Below are 18,767 nucleotides of genomic sequence, written 5' to 3'. Positions count from 1 at the left end.
TTATAATTCTATGAAGGACTGAAGGATCACTTTTCAATATCCCAAAGATAAGAAAGTGAAAAAAGGTTTAAAACAAAGCCTAGTAGGTGATATTCAGCATATGAAAGTTGTAAAAGAAATAATTTAATGAAAGTGCAGCCTTTTGTTTCTATTTGTAAGTAAACCTTTGACACTAGTCAATGCTCCAAGTGATTTCTAAGTAGATCTGCTTAGGGGAGGCAATGTAACTTAGTAATGAAAGTATATGATCCCTTGCCAGGGCCTTGGTGTCTAAATACTATTCTTCACTAAAAAGAACTGGTGTTCCTTGGAGAAATGGCTATTCCAAGGTATTTCAAGGCAGGGAAGATACAAAGTGAATTCGAAATATCTGGTTCTTTCATCAATAAAGAAGTGGTCAAAAGGAAGTGGGATGGGGGTGGCAAGGAGGAGGGGGAAATGTTGATAGGCTATAGGAGCCAGATTGAAGGGGAACCTGTTGGCTAAATCTGAGATAATGTGGGCATAAAAATAGATAAGGACAATAATGGATTGTAACTCATTAAATAAATTAGGAATCTCTGAGGCCATGCTGATGCTAGATAAAGAAGTGGAGGGGCGCCTGGGTGGCGCAGTCGGTTAAGCGTCTGACTTCAGCCAGGTCACGATCTCGCGGCCCGTGAGTTCGAGCCCCGCGTCAGGCTCTGGGCTGATGGCTCGGAGCCTGGAGCCTGTTTCCGATTCTGTGTCTCCCTCTCTCTCTGCCCCTCCCCCGTTCATGCTCTGTCTCTCTCTGTCCCAAAAAAAAAAAAAAAAAAAAAAAAAGTTGAAAGAAGTGGAGCAGGAGGGAAGATCTTCTTACAATTGAATGACAAATGATAAGTGTGGAGGGAAAGAGGGTGGAAATACCACCGTTTTGAAGCCACTATAGTAAAATTTGGCTTGGCATGGATCAAGTCTAAGTTGGTGGTGGTGAGGGGGTTTGACGAGGAGCAGGGTGTTTGTATGATCTCAAAGCATCTTTCCAGAGATGCTTTATTAGTTGAAGGGGGGAAAAAAGTAAGTTGTTATTAGAGAAATTACAACACCTTGACTGGGTGATCAAAATTAGTGTCACTAGGGGCCCCTGGATGTGATTCCCTGAGGTCACAGGCCAGTGAATCTGGTCAGGGATACATTACCTAAACGTAATCACAAGACATGAGACAAATCCACATTGAGTGTGGGCATTCCAGGTATTTAGGCTAGCATGAACAAAGGACCAAAGGTGGAAAAGAACACACATGCGCATGCACGTGTGTGTGTGTGTGTGTGTGTGTGTGTGTGTGTGTACGTGTGTGTGTCAGGGAATATTTTTTGAGAATAAAGAGTAGCTCAGTTCATTTGAGGCAAAGAATACAAAGAAAGTGATGTAGGTGAGGGAGGAATAAAATTATAAAGATAAACTGGGACTATAACATGGAGGGTTTTGCACGTTGGCTGAGAATTCTATATTTAAATTTAATAGAGAATATAAAATTTGACTTTATTATATAATAGTAAAGTGTTGACATACAATAAGACCCATACCCAAATTGTTTTTTAGAAAGAGTTTTAACGTGGTACTAAATGTGGAAGGCTATTTTCATTCTTCCATTCATGCACCTGATTGACCATGACCCAGCACAGGGCCATGGTGTGGCTGGTGTAAATAAGAGATGTGGCCCCTGTGCTCTCAGAGCTTATAGTCCCAGAGCTTTTGCTTAGGTTACCACCTTTTATATCAAATGGTTTCTTGGTCCAATGCCTAAATTTTACTGGTTTTCTTCCTTGGTTCCCCACTGTTGGGTGGATATGTAACACTGAAGCTCCTACTTTCTTGGTATGGTCATGTAAGTCAACCACTCAACAAGTGTGGACTGGGTGTGCCTCTCCTTGTGCAGAAGTTGTGATATAGATATATAGCATGACTCAGTCTGAGGGAGTTTACCTCCAAATTGGGGAGATAAGAAAGAAGAGTTGCAATTAGAAACAATTACAAATCAAGGTAAGGCAGTTAATATAAATGCATCTAGCATAAAATTATAAATGAATGCACTGAGAAGAGGAGGAGAGAAAAGTAAGCATTAATGGTCTAGAAAGGCCTAATGAAGAACTGGGGTGTGAACTGGGAAGAATGCAGAGGGATGGGGAGAAAATGGCCCTGCAACAGGGGCCAAGAATGAGCCTTAGTAGAAGGCACTGCAAAGTGGCAGAAGGACTCATCAGGGAGCTGGGCACACTTATATTCTGATCGTGTGGAACCTCCTTGGACTTCTTACTTTAGGTACTTACTGAAGGGATGGGAGACCGAGGATTAACAGGAATCAGAAAATTCTGTGGTAGTCTAGGTGTGAAGAATTTAGGCTGGGGGAAGATGGTAGGGGACCATCTATCTTTTCTCCAAATGTAAATTCATATCCATTAAAAATTAACTGTACCAAATCTTCTGGGTTAAAATACTTACACAGCCTCCTCCTCTACCTTGATAACTGGCACAAAAGAATCCTAGAAGTATGTGGCCCAAAGAATATTTCCAGAGAGGGAATTGTAAAAATAATTCTGGGCTTAAAGAGTAAGAATTTTAGGTTTGTACTTTGGCTCTATCATTTATTAGCTGTGGTAGTACAAGACAAATGACTTAACTTCTCTGAATCTGAGTCTTCTTAGTCATAAAATAAGAATATCTATCTTATAGGAATGCTTTAAAGATAAAAATGAGGTAATGTTTGTGAAAGTGATTTATAAGTTAGACAAATATATTTGCACATGGGTAAGATAATAATTAGACAAATAATTTGTCTGGTCTTAGGCATTCATCCATCCAACTAAATGGCCACTATGTGCCAATTACCACAGTAAACTTTGAGGATAATAAGATAGTGTCTGCCTTCAGAGTTCCTATTCTAGCTGGGTAGAGAGATACAAGTTATAATGTGTGATTTTTTATGGGAACTTGTGTACAGAGGTGATAACGGTTAAAAGCTTAAATTTAAAAACAATTTCAAGTGTTAATTATCACGTAAACCGAAGTTTTGTTTCAAACTTTAAAGTCATTCCTAGAGTAGTCAAATTTATAGAGAAAGAAAGGAGAATGGAGGTTGCCAGGGACTGTGGGGAGGTTGGGAACGGGGAGCTAGTGTTTAATGGGTACAGTTTCAGCATGGGAAGAAACAGTTCTGGAGACACATGCTAGTGATGGTCGCACAACAATGTGAATGTACTTAATGTTAATGCCACAGAAGTGTACACTTAAAAATGGTTAAAGTGGTATATTTTGTGCTATATATATTTTACCACAATTAAGGACATGAATTTAAAGTCAATCTTTATCTTAGCCGATCTTTATGTTAGTACTCACGAAGGTGCAATATCCAGATGGTTGATGCTAAATCCAGAAGAGCAAAAGCCTCCCAATGTTGTTGATATGGTTAAGAATGCAACGGCCAAAGAATAATCACAACCTATAAATCCAGCGGCTACCAGGAATACTGCAGGCCCAATCATTCCTGGAGTTAAAAAGTTATAAACAGAAAAGAAAGCTCCAGTATTAACATTTGCTTGTGCTACCAATAATATAGTACAAATCTGAGGTTTGATATTACTGCCACCTACTGTAGAGACACTGTGCTGCCTAAGAGACAACTTACATAGTTTTCATGAAAAAAAACAAACAAACAAAAAACTACTGGAAAACACAGATATAATGCAACTAATGTAAAAGTAAAAAGAAAATATCATTATGGAATATGATTAAATCTACATGTGACCTAGACTCAACTAAAGTTCTAGGAAGAGCAAGAAGAGGATGACTGAAAAATATAGTTCTCGAGAAAGCAATAGTTGTTGATACAGAAAGAGATTTAAAATTCATATAACCAAAGAAGATAAACTAAATAAACTCTATTGAATAAAGTTAGAAAAACACTCCATCTAGGTTTTAGCAATTGATAGCAATATACACATTTTACTACAGGCATTTAAGCATAAAATATAACAGGAAGGGACTTAATGAATGGGTTGCCATTCTTTCTGTTCTACAGCAGTGCTATCCAATGACCATCTGTGATGATGGAAATGTTGTATTTGTATATACTGCAGCTGAGAAACTTATTTTTAAAATTCAATTAAATGTAAATAGCCATATGTGGATAGTGGCTACCATATTGGACAGAGGAGGTGAACAGGAAGCAAAAAAGAGAAAGTTGGATTGAATCTAAAGGGATCTACTTCATTTGCAGGTGTGGAGAAATTTCTTGAGAATTGAGACAAGCAAGCAATGGAACAGGACAGCACCTTCCAGCAGTAGCTGCTCAGAAGGTATTTGCAGAATTATCCTGAATAGGGTCCTGCTACAATGTAATTTCTCAAGTATAACCTTCAGCGACTTCCAGGGTCCCTGCTTACTCAAGATCTTAAAAAAAATGAAATAATTGTCATAGATAGTTTAAAATTTACCTTGATGAAAGCAGTCTGAAACACACGATTATTTAAGGTAGCTTTGAGTTCTTTGATTTATAGCTCCTCATTTAATATAATGATGCCAGTAAATGTTTTTGGATTAAAAATTAAAATGTATTCACTTAGAAAAGGGATAGAGACTTAAAAATATTATTTTCACTGCAAACTTGGAGCTGAAAACAAAATGATTTATAAAATTCTGGAAATGATATTCAGCAAAGCAAGCCATTTTTAATGGTTAAGACTAGGGTGGAGATAATAGGATATTATAAATATTAACCCACAAAATACATAGTTCAAAAACATTTATTTGTTCATTTGTTTATTTATTTATTTGTTTGTTTATGTATTTATGTATTTATGTATTTATGTATTTATGTATTTATGTATTTATTTATTTATTTATTTATTTATTTATTTATTTATATTTGAGAGAGTGCGAGCAGGGGAAAGGGGCAGAGAAAGACAGATAGAATCTCAGACTCCATGCTCAGCATGGAACCCAACATGGGGCTCAGTCCCACAATCTTGGGATCGTTACCTGTGCTGAAATCAAGAGTCAGACACTCATCTGACTGAGTCACCCAGGTGCCCCAGATCCAACCATCTTGTATAGAAATGCACCACATGCATTAAAACATAGTGTTTTAATATGTGAACAAAATAAATGACTAATACCATTTTTATTTTGCTTTGCACTGTAAACACAGTAAATGATTGTAAATCAAAACAAACATTGATTCACTTCACTTACCTATAAGGCTAAACACTCTTCGGACACATATAGTTGAAAAATTCCATTTTGCCCTTAAATTGTCAGCAGCTTGACCAGATAGGATCATACATAACCAACAGCCAAAATAAGGCAGTGCAGATAGAAGCCCATTCTGGAAGGAATAAAAAGACACAGAATTAATTGGTGGGGGGAAGGGGAGTAAGAACCAAAACAATATTCATATACACACATTCACCACCACTCAAAAACAAAGGAAATTCATACAATATAGTGTTGATATTAATACAGTCCAGTCTGCTCGATGTAATCTTGTTTTTTTTATAATTTTTTAAAAAGCTTATTTATTTATTTTGAGGTGGGGAAGGGCAGAGAGAGAGGGATAGAGAGAGAATCCCAAGCAGGCTCTGTGTTTAAGCACAGAACCGGATGTGGGGCTGGAACTCATAAACCATGAGCATATGACCTGAGCCAAAATCAAGAGTTGAACACTTAAACGACTCAGCCATCCAGGCGCCCCATGCTCAAAGTAATCTTACATGTTATTTTGGGACGTGGGGTGCAGTTTCAGTAGGAGAGGACAAATCTTTCTATTACATTAGCCTATAGATTCTCCCCATTAAGAAGTTTTTGTCAATTTTCACTTATTTATACATACTTATATATGTGTTATATAATATTTATATTTTAAGTTATATAAAATTATAATATACAAATTTACTATAAATATTTATAGTTATATTTAAAAATTATATTTCTATTTAAAATTCATATTTATATTTTAAAATGGTAAATTTATTTTACATATAGGTATTTATCTTTATATAAAACAGAAAATATAAATACATTTATAAATTATATGACTGTTATAGATTATATATAATTATACATACTTATATTTGTAGAAATATTATAAAATAACGTGCAGATACAGAAAACCACATGAATCGAATGTTTAGCTTAATGAAATGCTTAAAAATGCACATTGTCGGGGTGCCTGGGTGGCTCAGTTGGTTAAGCGGCCGACTTCAGCTCGGGTCATGATCTCGCTGTCCGTGAGTTCAAGCCCCGTGTCGGGCACTGGGCTGACAGCTCAGAGCCTGGGGCCTGTTTCAGATTCTGTGTCTCCCTCTCTCTGACCCTCCCCTGTTCATGCTCTGTCTCTCTCTGTCTCAAAAATAAATAAACATTAAAAAAAAATTAAAAAAAAAATGCACATTGTCTAGATCAGGTGTACAGTGCACCACCACATGCTTTGAGCAGAGGACAAAGGTAGTGAGTTGATAGACCCCTATTTTTCCCTCTTCTTTTCCTTTAAGTTGCCACCTAAACAAAATAAAAGCACCAGAAGATATGAAACAGAATTTATCCTGGAAACGTGCTATGCTATTTGCTTTGTAGGAAATGATTTGGCAGTCAAGTTTTCAGGAAATCCCAAATTCTGTAAAATGAAGAACACATACGTGGAGAAAGGAAAATTCTTTCTTCTCGTCATTTTTCCCCAGCATAAACACCTGAGGTGCCAAAACTAAATGACACAATTCTGATAAAAACAAATGTTTTTATAGTATGAGAAAGATGGGTACACCTGTTAGTCTTTTACAAACACAAAAAAGGTAGAAAGATATATTATCAGTGATATTTAAATCTTCTATTTAAGTATCATTAATGGTACAAACCAATAAAATCTGCTAATATTTTAAATTTAAGTATGCTTAAGAAAAGATTTAGGGGCACCTGGGTGGCTCAGTTGGTTAAGCATCCAACTTCGGCTCACGTCATGATTTCACAGTTTGTGGGTTTGAGCCCCACGTCAGGCTCTGTGCTGACAGCTCAGAGCCTGGAGCCTGCTTCGGATTCTCTCTCTCTCTCTCTCTCTCTCTCTCTCTCTCTCTCTTTCAAAAATAAATATTTACAAAAAAGCTTTAGAAAAGATTTAACTTTTTTCATCATAGGTTATAGTCATCTGTATTCAAATGTTGTATATTTCCAATTCTACTTCTGTAGCTAAGATTTTTGTTTCTTTCTGGTATTAAGCTGAGTAATTTCCTCTTTAAATTTTATTCTATTTAGATTTCTGCATAGCGGGATCACTTCTATCATTATTTGTGGCAGAATCCTACTTAGGAATAAACTATAGCAAATGGAGAAGTGGATTTTCTGATCTTGGTCTTGTTCCCTGGTGGGATGAGACTGATAATTCATCAGAGTTACTGAATTTTTCCACTTAAAGTTCTAATGTTAAAAACTTTCCCAACAACCTAAAACTACCACCTTCTACAAATTATTATAAATCTTCAACATTTGTATATCCATGGGTATCTTTCACAGTTGTTAAGCTTTTGTACTCATTTATTTAAAAAATTGATGCTAAAATATTAATATCCAGAATAGGATAATAGATATTGCCCCAACTCTCACTGAACTGTAAGAAATAGGGATACTAGGGCCACCTGGGTGACTCAGTTGGTTAAGTGTCCAACTCTTGATATCAGCTCAGGTCATGCATAATCTCAGGCTTATGGGATAGAGCCCTACATTGGGCTATGCTTGGGAGTGTGGAGCCTACTTGGGATTCTCTCTCTCTCCCTCTCTCTGCCCCTCCTCTGCCTGTGCATGCGTGTGCTCTCTCTCTCTCTTTCTCCCAGAATAAACTAAAAAAAAAAAAAAAAACAAAACCAAAAAACAAAGAAAAAGAAACAGGGACAGGAAAAAGAAAAGAAAAAAGGGAAGAAAAAAGAAGAGAAAGGGAACAGGAACACTAGAACTGGGAAAAACTAAGAAAAAAGAAAAGTAAGGATAACTAATGAAGCTAAACTTCTATGAAAAAGCAAGCTTATAACAAAGGATCAAGAGCTTTAAATTTTCTTATTTTTATTTTTTTATTGTTATTTGTTAATTTTATTTTATTTATTTATTTATTTATTTTTGTTTTGTTTTGTTTTTTTTTTTTGTTATTTGTTAATTTTAGAGAGAGAGAGCATGAGCAGGGGAAAGGGGCAGAGGGAGAGAAAGAATCTCAAGCAGGCTCCATGTTCAGCAAGAGCCTGATGTGGGGCTTGATCCCCTGACCCTGAGATCCTGACCTGAGCCAAAATGTAGTCGGACGCTCAACCAACTAAGCCACTCAGGTGGCCTAAAAAAGAAATTCATTTAAAAAAAAGCCTTCTATACAATTAGAGAATTATTTTGAAAATCTGTTCACAATTCTTTGAATTTGGAAAGAAAATACCTTTTGGTATAAAAATGCAAGATAAGTGATTCTGGTTTTAAAGTCTCTCATAGAACTTAAAAAAAAAATCAATGAAAAATGGATGAAGGCAATTAAACGCACAACGCTAATTGATATTTCATTCTTTCCATAGTTCTCTCAGGAAAATCTCAAACAGAAGCATCTGTGGAATGATCTTTAAATTTCCATGCAATTTGTCATACAGTAGATTATAGTCAGGCTCTACTCACAGAATGCTTAGGAAAACAAGATTGCTCATGAGAAACTCACCCCATGCTATTGCCAAAGCTTCGTTTCAGGTTAACTTCTGTCAATGCAATTTGTGGATATATTTGAGTATAGATGATCTTGATTTTCAACAGTAGCCAGAGTTCTTCCCAGCTTAGCTGCTTGGATGCAGTTTAAGGTTCAGTCCATGGCCAGTGTTCCCAGTATGCTTTGGAAGACAGGTGACTGGAGATTCACTTTAACGATGTTTAAAGCTGTGTATCTGTCTGTGTAGCCAATGCAATTGTGCAGTCAGCCCTGCTGCCTTCACATTCATCATCCGGGCTGCTTTTTTACTTCCAGGGCCATCTTTCGTTTTGTGGCTGAGTTGTTCCATTGTAGAATACACCATATTTTGTTTATTCATTCATTAGCTGATAGACATTTGGGCTGTTTCCACTTTTTGGTTACCATGAATAACGATGTTATGAACATTCAGGCACGTGTTTTTGTGTGAATATATGTTTTCAGTTCTCTTGGGTCTATATCCAGGGGAGTTCTGGGTCTTATATTAACTTTATGTTTAAGTTTTTGAGGAACTGCTAAACTTTTCCACAGTGGCTACACTACTTTACATTCCCATCAGCAATGTATAAGGGTTCCATTTCCTCTACCTTCTCACCAGCACTTGTTACTTTCTGGGTTATTTTTATTATTATTATTTTTAATTCCAATAGGTATGAAGTAGTATCCCATTATAGTTTTGATTTGCATTTTCCTAATGATTAACGATGTGGAGCGTTTTTACATGGACTTATTGGTCATTTGTATGTCTTCTTTGGAGAAATGTCTATTCAAATGCTTTGCCCATTTAAAAGATTGGGTTGTCTTTTTATTATGGAGTTGTATGAATTCCAGAATATATAAGGAATATATTTTTTATATTCCTTATATATTCTAGATCCTTATCAGAAATATGATTTGCAAATATTTTCTCTCATTTAGTGGATTTTCATTCATTTTGTGTGTGTGTATTTTCATTCTTGATGGTGTCTTTTGCGTCACAAAAGTTTTTAATTTTGATGAAATAGAATTTATGTATTTTTTTCTTCGGTCACTTATGCTTTTGGTGTGCCAAGGGCACAAGGATGTACACTTCCTAAGAGTTTATTGTTTTAGCTCTCACATTTATGTCTTTGATCTTTTACTTTGAAGGCAAAAACACCACCAATTTTCCTTATAAACTGACTTTTTCTGTTCAGGCTTTTCTTCAAGCTCTTTAAAGACAAAACCCATCAACACAGAGATTCTGATAGAAACTGCCTCAATCTGATGGGTTCAAAAGAACCGGCAGTTTCAGGAAGGCTCTTCTTATACAGCTTTGCAACTATAGCTCTGCCAGTGCCTAAATAATGCTGCAGAGCGACCTCAGGTCTCCCAAGTCCCTTCTCAGCTGCCAGCGAGTTCTACCGCCGTCCCTTTGAGAAGTGAATACGGGTACACTTGAATTTGTTGTCTGATATCCTGGCATGTTACTAGGGACTAATAAGACCTTTATGGTTAAGGGAGATACCAGCCCAAAGGTACCTTGAATCAAGAATTAACACACACTGAAAAAAGAAGGAACAGTTGTGAAGCAAGAAGAGCAGTTCAGGATATGAGAGTAAAATGGAAGATACAAAATAACAATTTTATATAGATAAAAACAAATTCTGTCTGTAGTTTAAAAATGTACACTTTATACAAGAAGGAGATGATTCTTTTTTCTTACCTCTTGAACATTGAACCTTAGGATCTCCTTCATATAAGTAGGCAATAACGTCAATAAAGTATAAAATGTCCAGTTGTAAGAAAAATGTGCAACTACAATAGCCCAAAGAGGTAGTGATTTTAGCATGGGTACCCATGGCACTGACTTCTGTGAAGAGAGCTGAAAAAAACAAAACAAAACAAAACAAAATGACAGGCACAATTCATGTATGCTATGTTTATATCTGTACCTTAGCAGCCAAAATTCCACCCAGAACACATTACCAGCCTTGACTAGTAAATTCCAGAGTTTTAAACCAACTCTTTCAAAATATTAAACAGCAATAAAGAATCCATGATTCAGATTAAAGGAAAAAATAGAAATGTAATCTTATAACTATAATGTCAACCCTAAACATCCCTTATGAACGTCAGAATTCACTTGCAGTATTAATTTCTCCATCTAGAAAATATAGTTTCATAATCAAATTCAGAGGCTGACATAGGGCAAAGGAATGAGATTGGAAGTCCTCTTATAATTTATATTTCACTATCGAATCTTTACTCAATGATAATGGTTAATAAGAACTATGCAACAGAAAGTTTGTTTACGTAGCTTCTGGAGAAATGGTCTTCAAAGTAGGGTGTAAGCACCTTAGGGGATACAAGATGATTAACTGTTGTGTGGAAAAACATATTAGAACTTCTATCTATACTCACTTTTATTCTAAAACAAGAAACTCTATTAATATTTAATACATAGGTTGGCCTTGGAGTGTATCAATCACATATTGTATGGTCTCCCCAATTCAAAGGGGTTAATGGGATCCTCACTTTCTGGTTTGCTCTCAGTGTACCACAACATATTACAGTTTTTACCCACCTTTTTAAGTGGGTTTATGGATTTTGTTAGCCAGTTTTAAATAAAACAAATCTACAAAATTGACAGTGTCTTCAAAAAGATTCTTACAGACAAGTCATAGAAGAGAATCCTAATAACATAGGCACAAAGGAACACTAAGAAAATAGTGAATCTGACACTTTTCCTCATATGAGTTCTTTGTCAGCTACCTCACCAAGCAAAATAATAGTAGGGTCATCAAATATAACATACTCAACACTGCTCCCATTAAACAACATTACTAATTTTTATGTGATAAAAAGGTTTTCCTGTTAAAATTACAAATTTATGTACATACTGCTTATTTCATTTTATTTACTCTTTAAAAAATCCATTTTTGTATATGTTTTATGATACATATAAGTACAGTAGTACATGTATGTAATCATGAATAAATATACCTTTATTCAGAGTGTTAGCTCCCATATTTTTATTGATGCATGATTAAGAAGCCTGGAATCCATTAACCTGGAGCATCAGATTATTACATTTCCTGCACACTGAGGCTCTGTGGTTTCTCAAAAGCTAATAAAGCAATCTATGTTTCTGCCTATGAACCCTGCCTCCAGGGTTCACTGTTATTTCAAAAAGAGGAAGAGCTAGTATTAACCTTCTTGTGGCTTCTTGTGGCTTTTTCTTTTTATTTGATTTGGTAGATACACTCTTATGCTATCCACTTTGTATCAAAGATGTAGGGTATTTGGGGGAAAAGAAGGAGACAGAACATTTATTTTTTTGTTGCTAAAATTTTTTTTTAAATGTTTATTTATTTTTGAGAGAGAGAGAGAGAGAGAGAGAGAGAGAGAGAGAGAGAAAGAGCGTGAGTGAGGGAGGGGCAGAGAGAGACGGAGACACAGAATCCGAAGCAGGCTTCAGGCTCCGAGCTATCAGTACAGAGCCTGATGCAGGGCTTGAACCCACAAGCCATGAGATCATGACCTGAGCCGAAGTCAGATGCTCAACTGACTGAGCCATCTAGGCACCCCAAGGGAGCATTTCTTTTTATACAGCAGCATATATTATATTGAAGTTATGTTCATCAATGTCTGTCTCCCTCTGGAGATCACAGGTACCACAGGAACCATGTCTTGTTCATTTTCTTTCTCATGTTAATTTTTAAGTCCTCAGTATCTGACAAAGAACCTTTCTTAGATCCAAGATTTAAAGGTGGAGCTTCATATAACACATCATTATTTTATGGCATTTTCTTTTCCTTTTCTTTCTTTCTTTTCTTTTCTTTTCTTTCTTTCTTTTTTTTTTTTTTAGTAAACTCTCTGCCCATTGTGGGCAAACTCACAACCCTGAGATTAAGAGTCACATGCCCCACCAGCTGAGCCAGCCAGGAGCCCTTATTTTATGATGTTTTCAACCACAACATCATCTGGTTTAAGAATGCAGTTTGGGATTCTGTGAAACATAATTCTCCTGACTCCCCTTGCTTCTGAATATTCCATTTTCTGAAGCAAATGGAAAAACAAGTTAACCTTAAATTTAGATATGGAAAGATTTAGACACATATCAAGGTAGAAAAAGAAAGCAAGCTTTTTCCTGTTTTTGGTTCTTAAAATTTTTTTTTACTGTTTATTTTATTTTATTTTTTTATTTTTGAGACAGAGACAGAGCATGAATAGGGGAGGGGCAGAGAGAGAGAGAGGGAGACTCGGAATCTGAAACAGGCTCCAGGCTCTGAGCTGTCAGCACAGAGCCAGACACGGGGCTCGAACACACGAACTGTGAGATCATGTCCTAAGCCAAAGTCAGACGCTTAACTGACTGAGCCACCCAGGCACCCTTGTTTGTTTGTTTAAGTAGGCATCACATGCAGCACAGAGCCCAACACAGCTTGAATTCACAACTCTGAGATCAAGAACTGAGCTGAGATCAAGAGTCGGATGCTTAACTGACTGAGCCACTCAGGTGGCTCGAGAAAGGAAGCTTTTAAAAAAATCTAAATAAACGAAAAGTTTTCATGAATCCATAAAAAAATAATAAAAATGACGTACTGAAATAAGCTGTTGACCATCAATGCTAAAAAAATATGACAAAACATAGCAAGTTTTATATAGCAAGATCTGTTCACAATGCATTAAATTACTTTTATCTGTTTCTTAGGGGAAAAAGTGGGTGATTCATCTGATTAACATCGCAGAGGACTCAAAGTAACTTTCTTTATTATATTATGATTTCTTCTGAGTTTTTGCCAACCTTAAGACCAAGATATGCCATATTTCTGAAAGTTCAACAGCTTATAGAAACATTTGTAGCAAAATTTAAAAACTTAAAAAGAGGGGCACCTGGGTAGCTCAGTCGGTCGGGCGTCCGACTTCAGCTCAGGTCATGATCTCGTGGTCCGTGAGTTCGAGTCCCGCATCGGGCTCTGTGCTGACAGCTCAGAGCCTGGAGCCTGTTTCGGATTCTGTGTCTCCCTCTCTCTCTGACCCTCCCCCATTCATGCTCTGTCTCTCTCTGTCTCAAAAATAAATAAATAAATGTCAAAAAAAAATTTTTTTTTAAAAATTAAAAAGAAAGGTGAATGAGTGTTTAATTGCTGCCTATTTGTACTATATATAAAAATTGAAAATATCAATAATAAATTAATGGGCAAGGAAAGTTTTATATAAAATATTTTATGTTCTTAAAACCAATAAAATAACTATGAAGTCATTAATAGTGCTAAAGAAAAAACTGTTTAATTTTTCCTGACTTTTCATGTTCTTCTTTTATTCCCCCCAAAAGACAAATATTTTTTCATGACTTGAAGATTTATTGTATTAAATTATGACAGACTTTTATTTCTGACATGCTATTGTGCATTATTAATATTACATATTAATAATATACAATTTTTTTCTAAGGGTCTACTCCAGAGAATCAACCAGGTAGGTCTAAATCATATTATATATTATAATAAATGTGTTGTCTTCCTTATTAAATCACACTTCATTATTAAATCACATTTAGAATGTGGCTATAAGATTTTTCATAAATAACACATTTTATTTTCTCTTAATTAAGAAGACAAACTTAAGACTTACTGATAATCATCACTTTAGAAGGTTTAAAGTAACTTATAGGGGCACCTGGCTGGCTCAGTGGTAGAGCATGTGACTCTTGATCTTGGTGTTGTGGGTTCGAGCCCACATTGGGTATAGAGATTACTTTAAAAAAATAAAATTTAAAGTGGCTTGTAAAAGTAACTTTTCACATATTTAATCTTGAAAGAATTGTAATTTTTCAGACAAAACAAACCATTACTTCATATATTTATTTCATTTGCCTGCTCTCTACTTTGCCCAGAGCATGCACAATAGAAATATCTATTAAAAAAATTGGTACCTCAATTCTGGAGAAGAAAAAAGTTCTGAAATTGTTTTAAAAATGTGCCAAAGTCCATACCTGATTTTTTAATGATGAAAGAATATATTCTTTTTCATGGCGGGAGATTGCCTTGTGAGTTTCAGGCTTATCACTAACTAACAAGATCCATAAAATAAACCAAATGATGCCAACTATACCTTAGAATAGAAAAATAAATTAAATAAAATTAGAATGCACCAACAGCAATTTTAACATGTCTTGAAAAAATTATGGAATCATAAACTTAGTGTAAAATTGGTTTCAGCTTAATGCTGATTTCAAGTTCCACTCATAGTTTCTTAATGGGATATTTGCTATCTGTATCATCTCCTATAAGTTGGGAACAGAACAATTTTAACCACATGAGTCTGCCTCTCAGAGTTTACCAAATATTTTAAAAAATAAATGTCCACAACCTATTATTTCCACAGGTATCTGGTTTTGCTTGATTTGTTTTTTGTTTAGATTGCAGATGTATTTTCTGCATGAAATGTCTACATGGCAATCTCATTTATTAAAAACATGAATCAACCTGCTAATGAGATTGAGAAATGAAAAGCCCTGGGACTGAATAAAAAGAAAAAAAAAAGATTAAAACTACCAAGTGAGGGCATTCTACTTTGCTTGAGAAAAAAAAAACTTTTCAAAATATAAATTTTTATAATAACCAACACAGTAATTTTTGATATTTCGTATGGCATTAAAGTCTTGAATTCAACAGCAGTTTCTATTGAGAAATATTCCAAAATTAACATCATGTCATAACTAGATCATTTTAACCATATAAAGTTAAAAAACAGATTGTCAGTATTTTAGAACTTTGTACTTTTAGGAGTTGGTAACCTCAGTGATTTGGAATATACATTTTTAAACAATTATTAGACTTCTATTACATTTCGCATTTGTTACATTATGATTTAAGTTAAATTTTTGAATAAGCTTACCAAAAAGGTAGAAGACATAAGTCCAATTCATATAGAAGCAAATTATTCCAGAAAGAGGAAGAGAAATTACTGTCCCAAGCTGTGCTCCTAGAACAACAAAGATTTTGTAAACTTTGAGGAGAAATGAACAAGGAGGGGACAGATTTATTGCTTAAAGGAGATGGCTAACAGATTCTCTCAAGGAATTATTTACTAGAAAATCCACAGTTTATAAAATGTACACATTAATATGTAATTACATTAGTTACAACTATGTAGCTGTTGATGAATTAGAATGTATCATCAATATAGGACCTATCATAACATGAGCTAGTAAATCACACATTACTAGTAAATGTGTTAGAAATCCAGGTGTTTGGGGGAAGGTTCAAAGATGGTCTCTAAGGCTGATAAACATAATGTACTGCAGTATACTTGATGATATAAGAATGAAGCTTTTAGTAATGTAATTTGCCCAAAATATATTACAAACAATGTTTCAGATAAATAAATAATGAAATTCTTTTTTTTTTTTTTTTTTTTTTTTTTTTTTGAGAAAGGGAGAGCATGAGTGGGAGAGAGGGGCAGAGGGAGAGGGGAAGAGAGAGAGAGAGGGAGAGAGAGAGAGAGAGAGAGAGAGAGAGAGAGAGAGAGAGAATCTTAAGTAGGCTCCATGCTCAGAGCAGAGCCCAACGCATGGCTTGATCCCATGACCCTGGGATCATGACCTGAGACGAAATCAAGAGTTGGACACTTAACCGACTAAGCCACTCAGGTGCCTTGAAATTAATTTTCATCATCAAATAGAAGATACCTTAATAGATACAGTGGCAGCTAAAATAATCAGATATTGTTTCTGGTCTCAAGTTTTAGTCTTAGGTAGGAGACAAAAATAAACAAATAATTATCACATCTTAGAAAGTGTTAAGTGTCACAGGGCAATGTGGAAGTTCAAACATGGGACAGATTGCCTCTGACTTCTAGAGGTCAGGAAAAGATATATGAAGCAGCAATAGACTTTGAAAGACGGGTGAGATTTTTGTCTTGTAGAAACAAGGTAAGAAAGATGATACGGAGGCAGATGTAATAGGATGAGTAAAGGAATGGATGTAGGGAAGCAGAGAGTGAGTTTGGGAACTTCACTCGGGTAAAGGAAAGGAATAGAAGGTAAAGGCTGGAAAAATAGGTTGGATAGTTACTGAATATCTACTTTACTTCAGACACTGTGTGTCAGGGACCAGGCTAGTGGAAATGAAGTGGTGAAGACTGTAAAGAATCTTGACCCACAGTTCAGGCTTAGACTTTACTCAATAGGTAAAGAGGAACCACAGGTAGTACCTGCTCATGAACTTATCATCAGATTTCTCACATCAATCTCTACATAGCTGTCAGAATCATTTTCTTAAAATGTAAATCGGATCATGTCTCTCTCTTGATTCAAAACCTCTGATGTCTCCCCATTGTATTTTGGAGGAAAAAAATCCCAAATCTACTTTTCTTCCTGTGGCCTGTAAGGTCTGATATAATCTGGCCCATGTATATTTCTCCAACCTCATCTTATGCCATTATGCCCTTTATTCATTAAGTGCTAGCCACCCACAGTGGTTTTTCATTTCTTTGAACTCTTATGTTATGTCCTGCCTGAGAGCCCTTGTACATGCTGTTCTGGTTGGCTGGAATGCTCCTCCTTCTGCTCTTTGCATGACTGATTCATTCGTATCCTTCAGATTTTAGCTTAAAAGTCACCACAGAGAGGTCTTTCTCAGCCAATGTATTTTAAAGCAGTCAGTCCAAAAGTTTTCATTCAGTGTATGATCTGGGAAAATTATAATTCATATATAAAGTTTATGCTATCTCACCCATAGATCAAAACGTTGGCAAATAAATGCAGAGAAAAAAGATGTATGAAGAGAGAGACTGAGAATCATGATATGCTCATTAGACAATCAAATGAGAAATCAGAAGGGGCACCTGGGTGGCTCAGTTGATTAAGCGTATGACTCTTGACTTCAGCTCAGGTCATGATCTCACGGTTTGTGAGTTTGAGCCCCACATCAGGCTCTGTGCTGGCAGTGTAGAGCCTGCTTGAGATTCTCTGTCTCCCTCTCTGTCTGTCCCTCCCCTGCTCGTGCTTTTTTTCTCTCTCAAAAATAAATAAACATTTACAAAAAAAAAAAAATTGAAATCACACTTTAAGGACAAAAGTGTCCAACTTTCCAGCTATTGGACTTTAAAAAAGAAAAAAAAAAACAAAACCCGTGGCATTCACATCTGAATGAGCAACATGTTATGAAATAAATGACGGCAGATGGAGAAAATGATATTAGTTAAGTAAGCCTCATTGCTATATGTTAAGCCAAAGAAAAAAATTAATAATAAAATTATATCTCTAAAACTTAATTTTCACCTAAAGGAGGCATCTGACATCATTCTGGTGTGCAGGTGTTTTTTTTTTTTTTTTTTTTTTTTTTTTTAATCCAAGGCTGATATACACATGTAGCAAAATTTATATAAGAATAGTTGCCTTACCCGCATATGAAATGCTAAGAAGCTTGCTTCGTTCAAGAGGGGGAGCCCAAGAAGACCACATGGCATGCATAGCTGGAAATGTAACACCCTGAGGAGAGGAAAAAGATATTTCTGCTGAAATACAAGGTAGATTTGTGAATGTTTTAAATTCAGTTGAGTATTTTGTTGTAAGAGAAATTTCTGGATAAGAATCAAACTAGAATCAGGTTCCATGAAGTGAGATGCCTCTACAGTCTTGAGTGAAAATACGTTCTAGTGAAATACTTTCAAAGTCTCAACGAAGATTGATTCTGTCAATTGGCTTGAGGACTCCAGGGTAAGGGTCACAATAAATCTAAAAGAAGGTACTGAATGATGACATAAAGGAATCCCTCTCAAGGTCAATTTTATTCATTTACTTTATTAATGGCCTGAATGAAATGGGAATATTACTACCAATATATAACTTTAAAAAATGCTGAGCTAATGCTTTGGGGTACTGGAAGAAAACTCAAATTGACCTTAATCAACAAGAAAAATTGTCCTACAAAAAACCCCGATGAATTGAATTAGAGTATTTATAGTCTTCCCCCCCCCCCCCCCTCCACCCACCCTCGGTGATAACTGGCCTAGTAGATGCCAATTACTGATATAAAGGGGCTGGAACTGGGCAGGCAGGAGAGTCACAGAGACTTGGGA

The 18,767-nt window shown here is 35.7% G+C and overlaps 1 protein-coding gene across 4 annotated transcripts in view; it reads right to left on the bottom strand.

Moving 5' to 3' along the window:
* Window positions 1–18,767, bottom strand: part of SLC17A5 (solute carrier family 17 member 5) — a 49,043-nt gene that overhangs the window by 18,507 nt on the left and 11,769 nt on the right. For all 4 annotated transcript variants that reach the window (XM_053904724.1, XM_019417753.2, XM_053904725.1 and 1 more), the window contains 6 exons: window positions 18,090–18,177; window positions 15,582–15,668; window positions 14,677–14,795; window positions 10,402–10,560; window positions 5,213–5,345; window positions 3,359–3,506 (listed from right to left, as the gene is read on the bottom strand). In XM_053904724.1, coding sequence (XP_053760699.1) covers window positions 3,359–3,506; window positions 5,213–5,345; window positions 10,402–10,560; window positions 14,677–14,795; window positions 15,582–15,668; window positions 18,090–18,177 — 734 coding nt within the window. The remainder of the gene's footprint in view (window positions 1–3,358; window positions 3,507–5,212; window positions 5,346–10,401; window positions 10,561–14,676; window positions 14,796–15,581; window positions 15,669–18,089; window positions 18,178–18,767) is intronic.

Source organism: Panthera pardus, unplaced genomic scaffold (genome assembly GCF_024362965.1).
Source record: "Panthera pardus isolate Hobbes unplaced genomic scaffold, ASM2436296v1 HiC_scaffold_17, whole genome shotgun sequence".
Lineage (NCBI taxonomy): Eukaryota > Metazoa > Chordata > Mammalia > Carnivora > Felidae > Panthera > Panthera pardus.
Note: the sequence above shows the minus strand (reverse complement) of the source record. Positions and strands in the feature narration are given on the sequence as shown.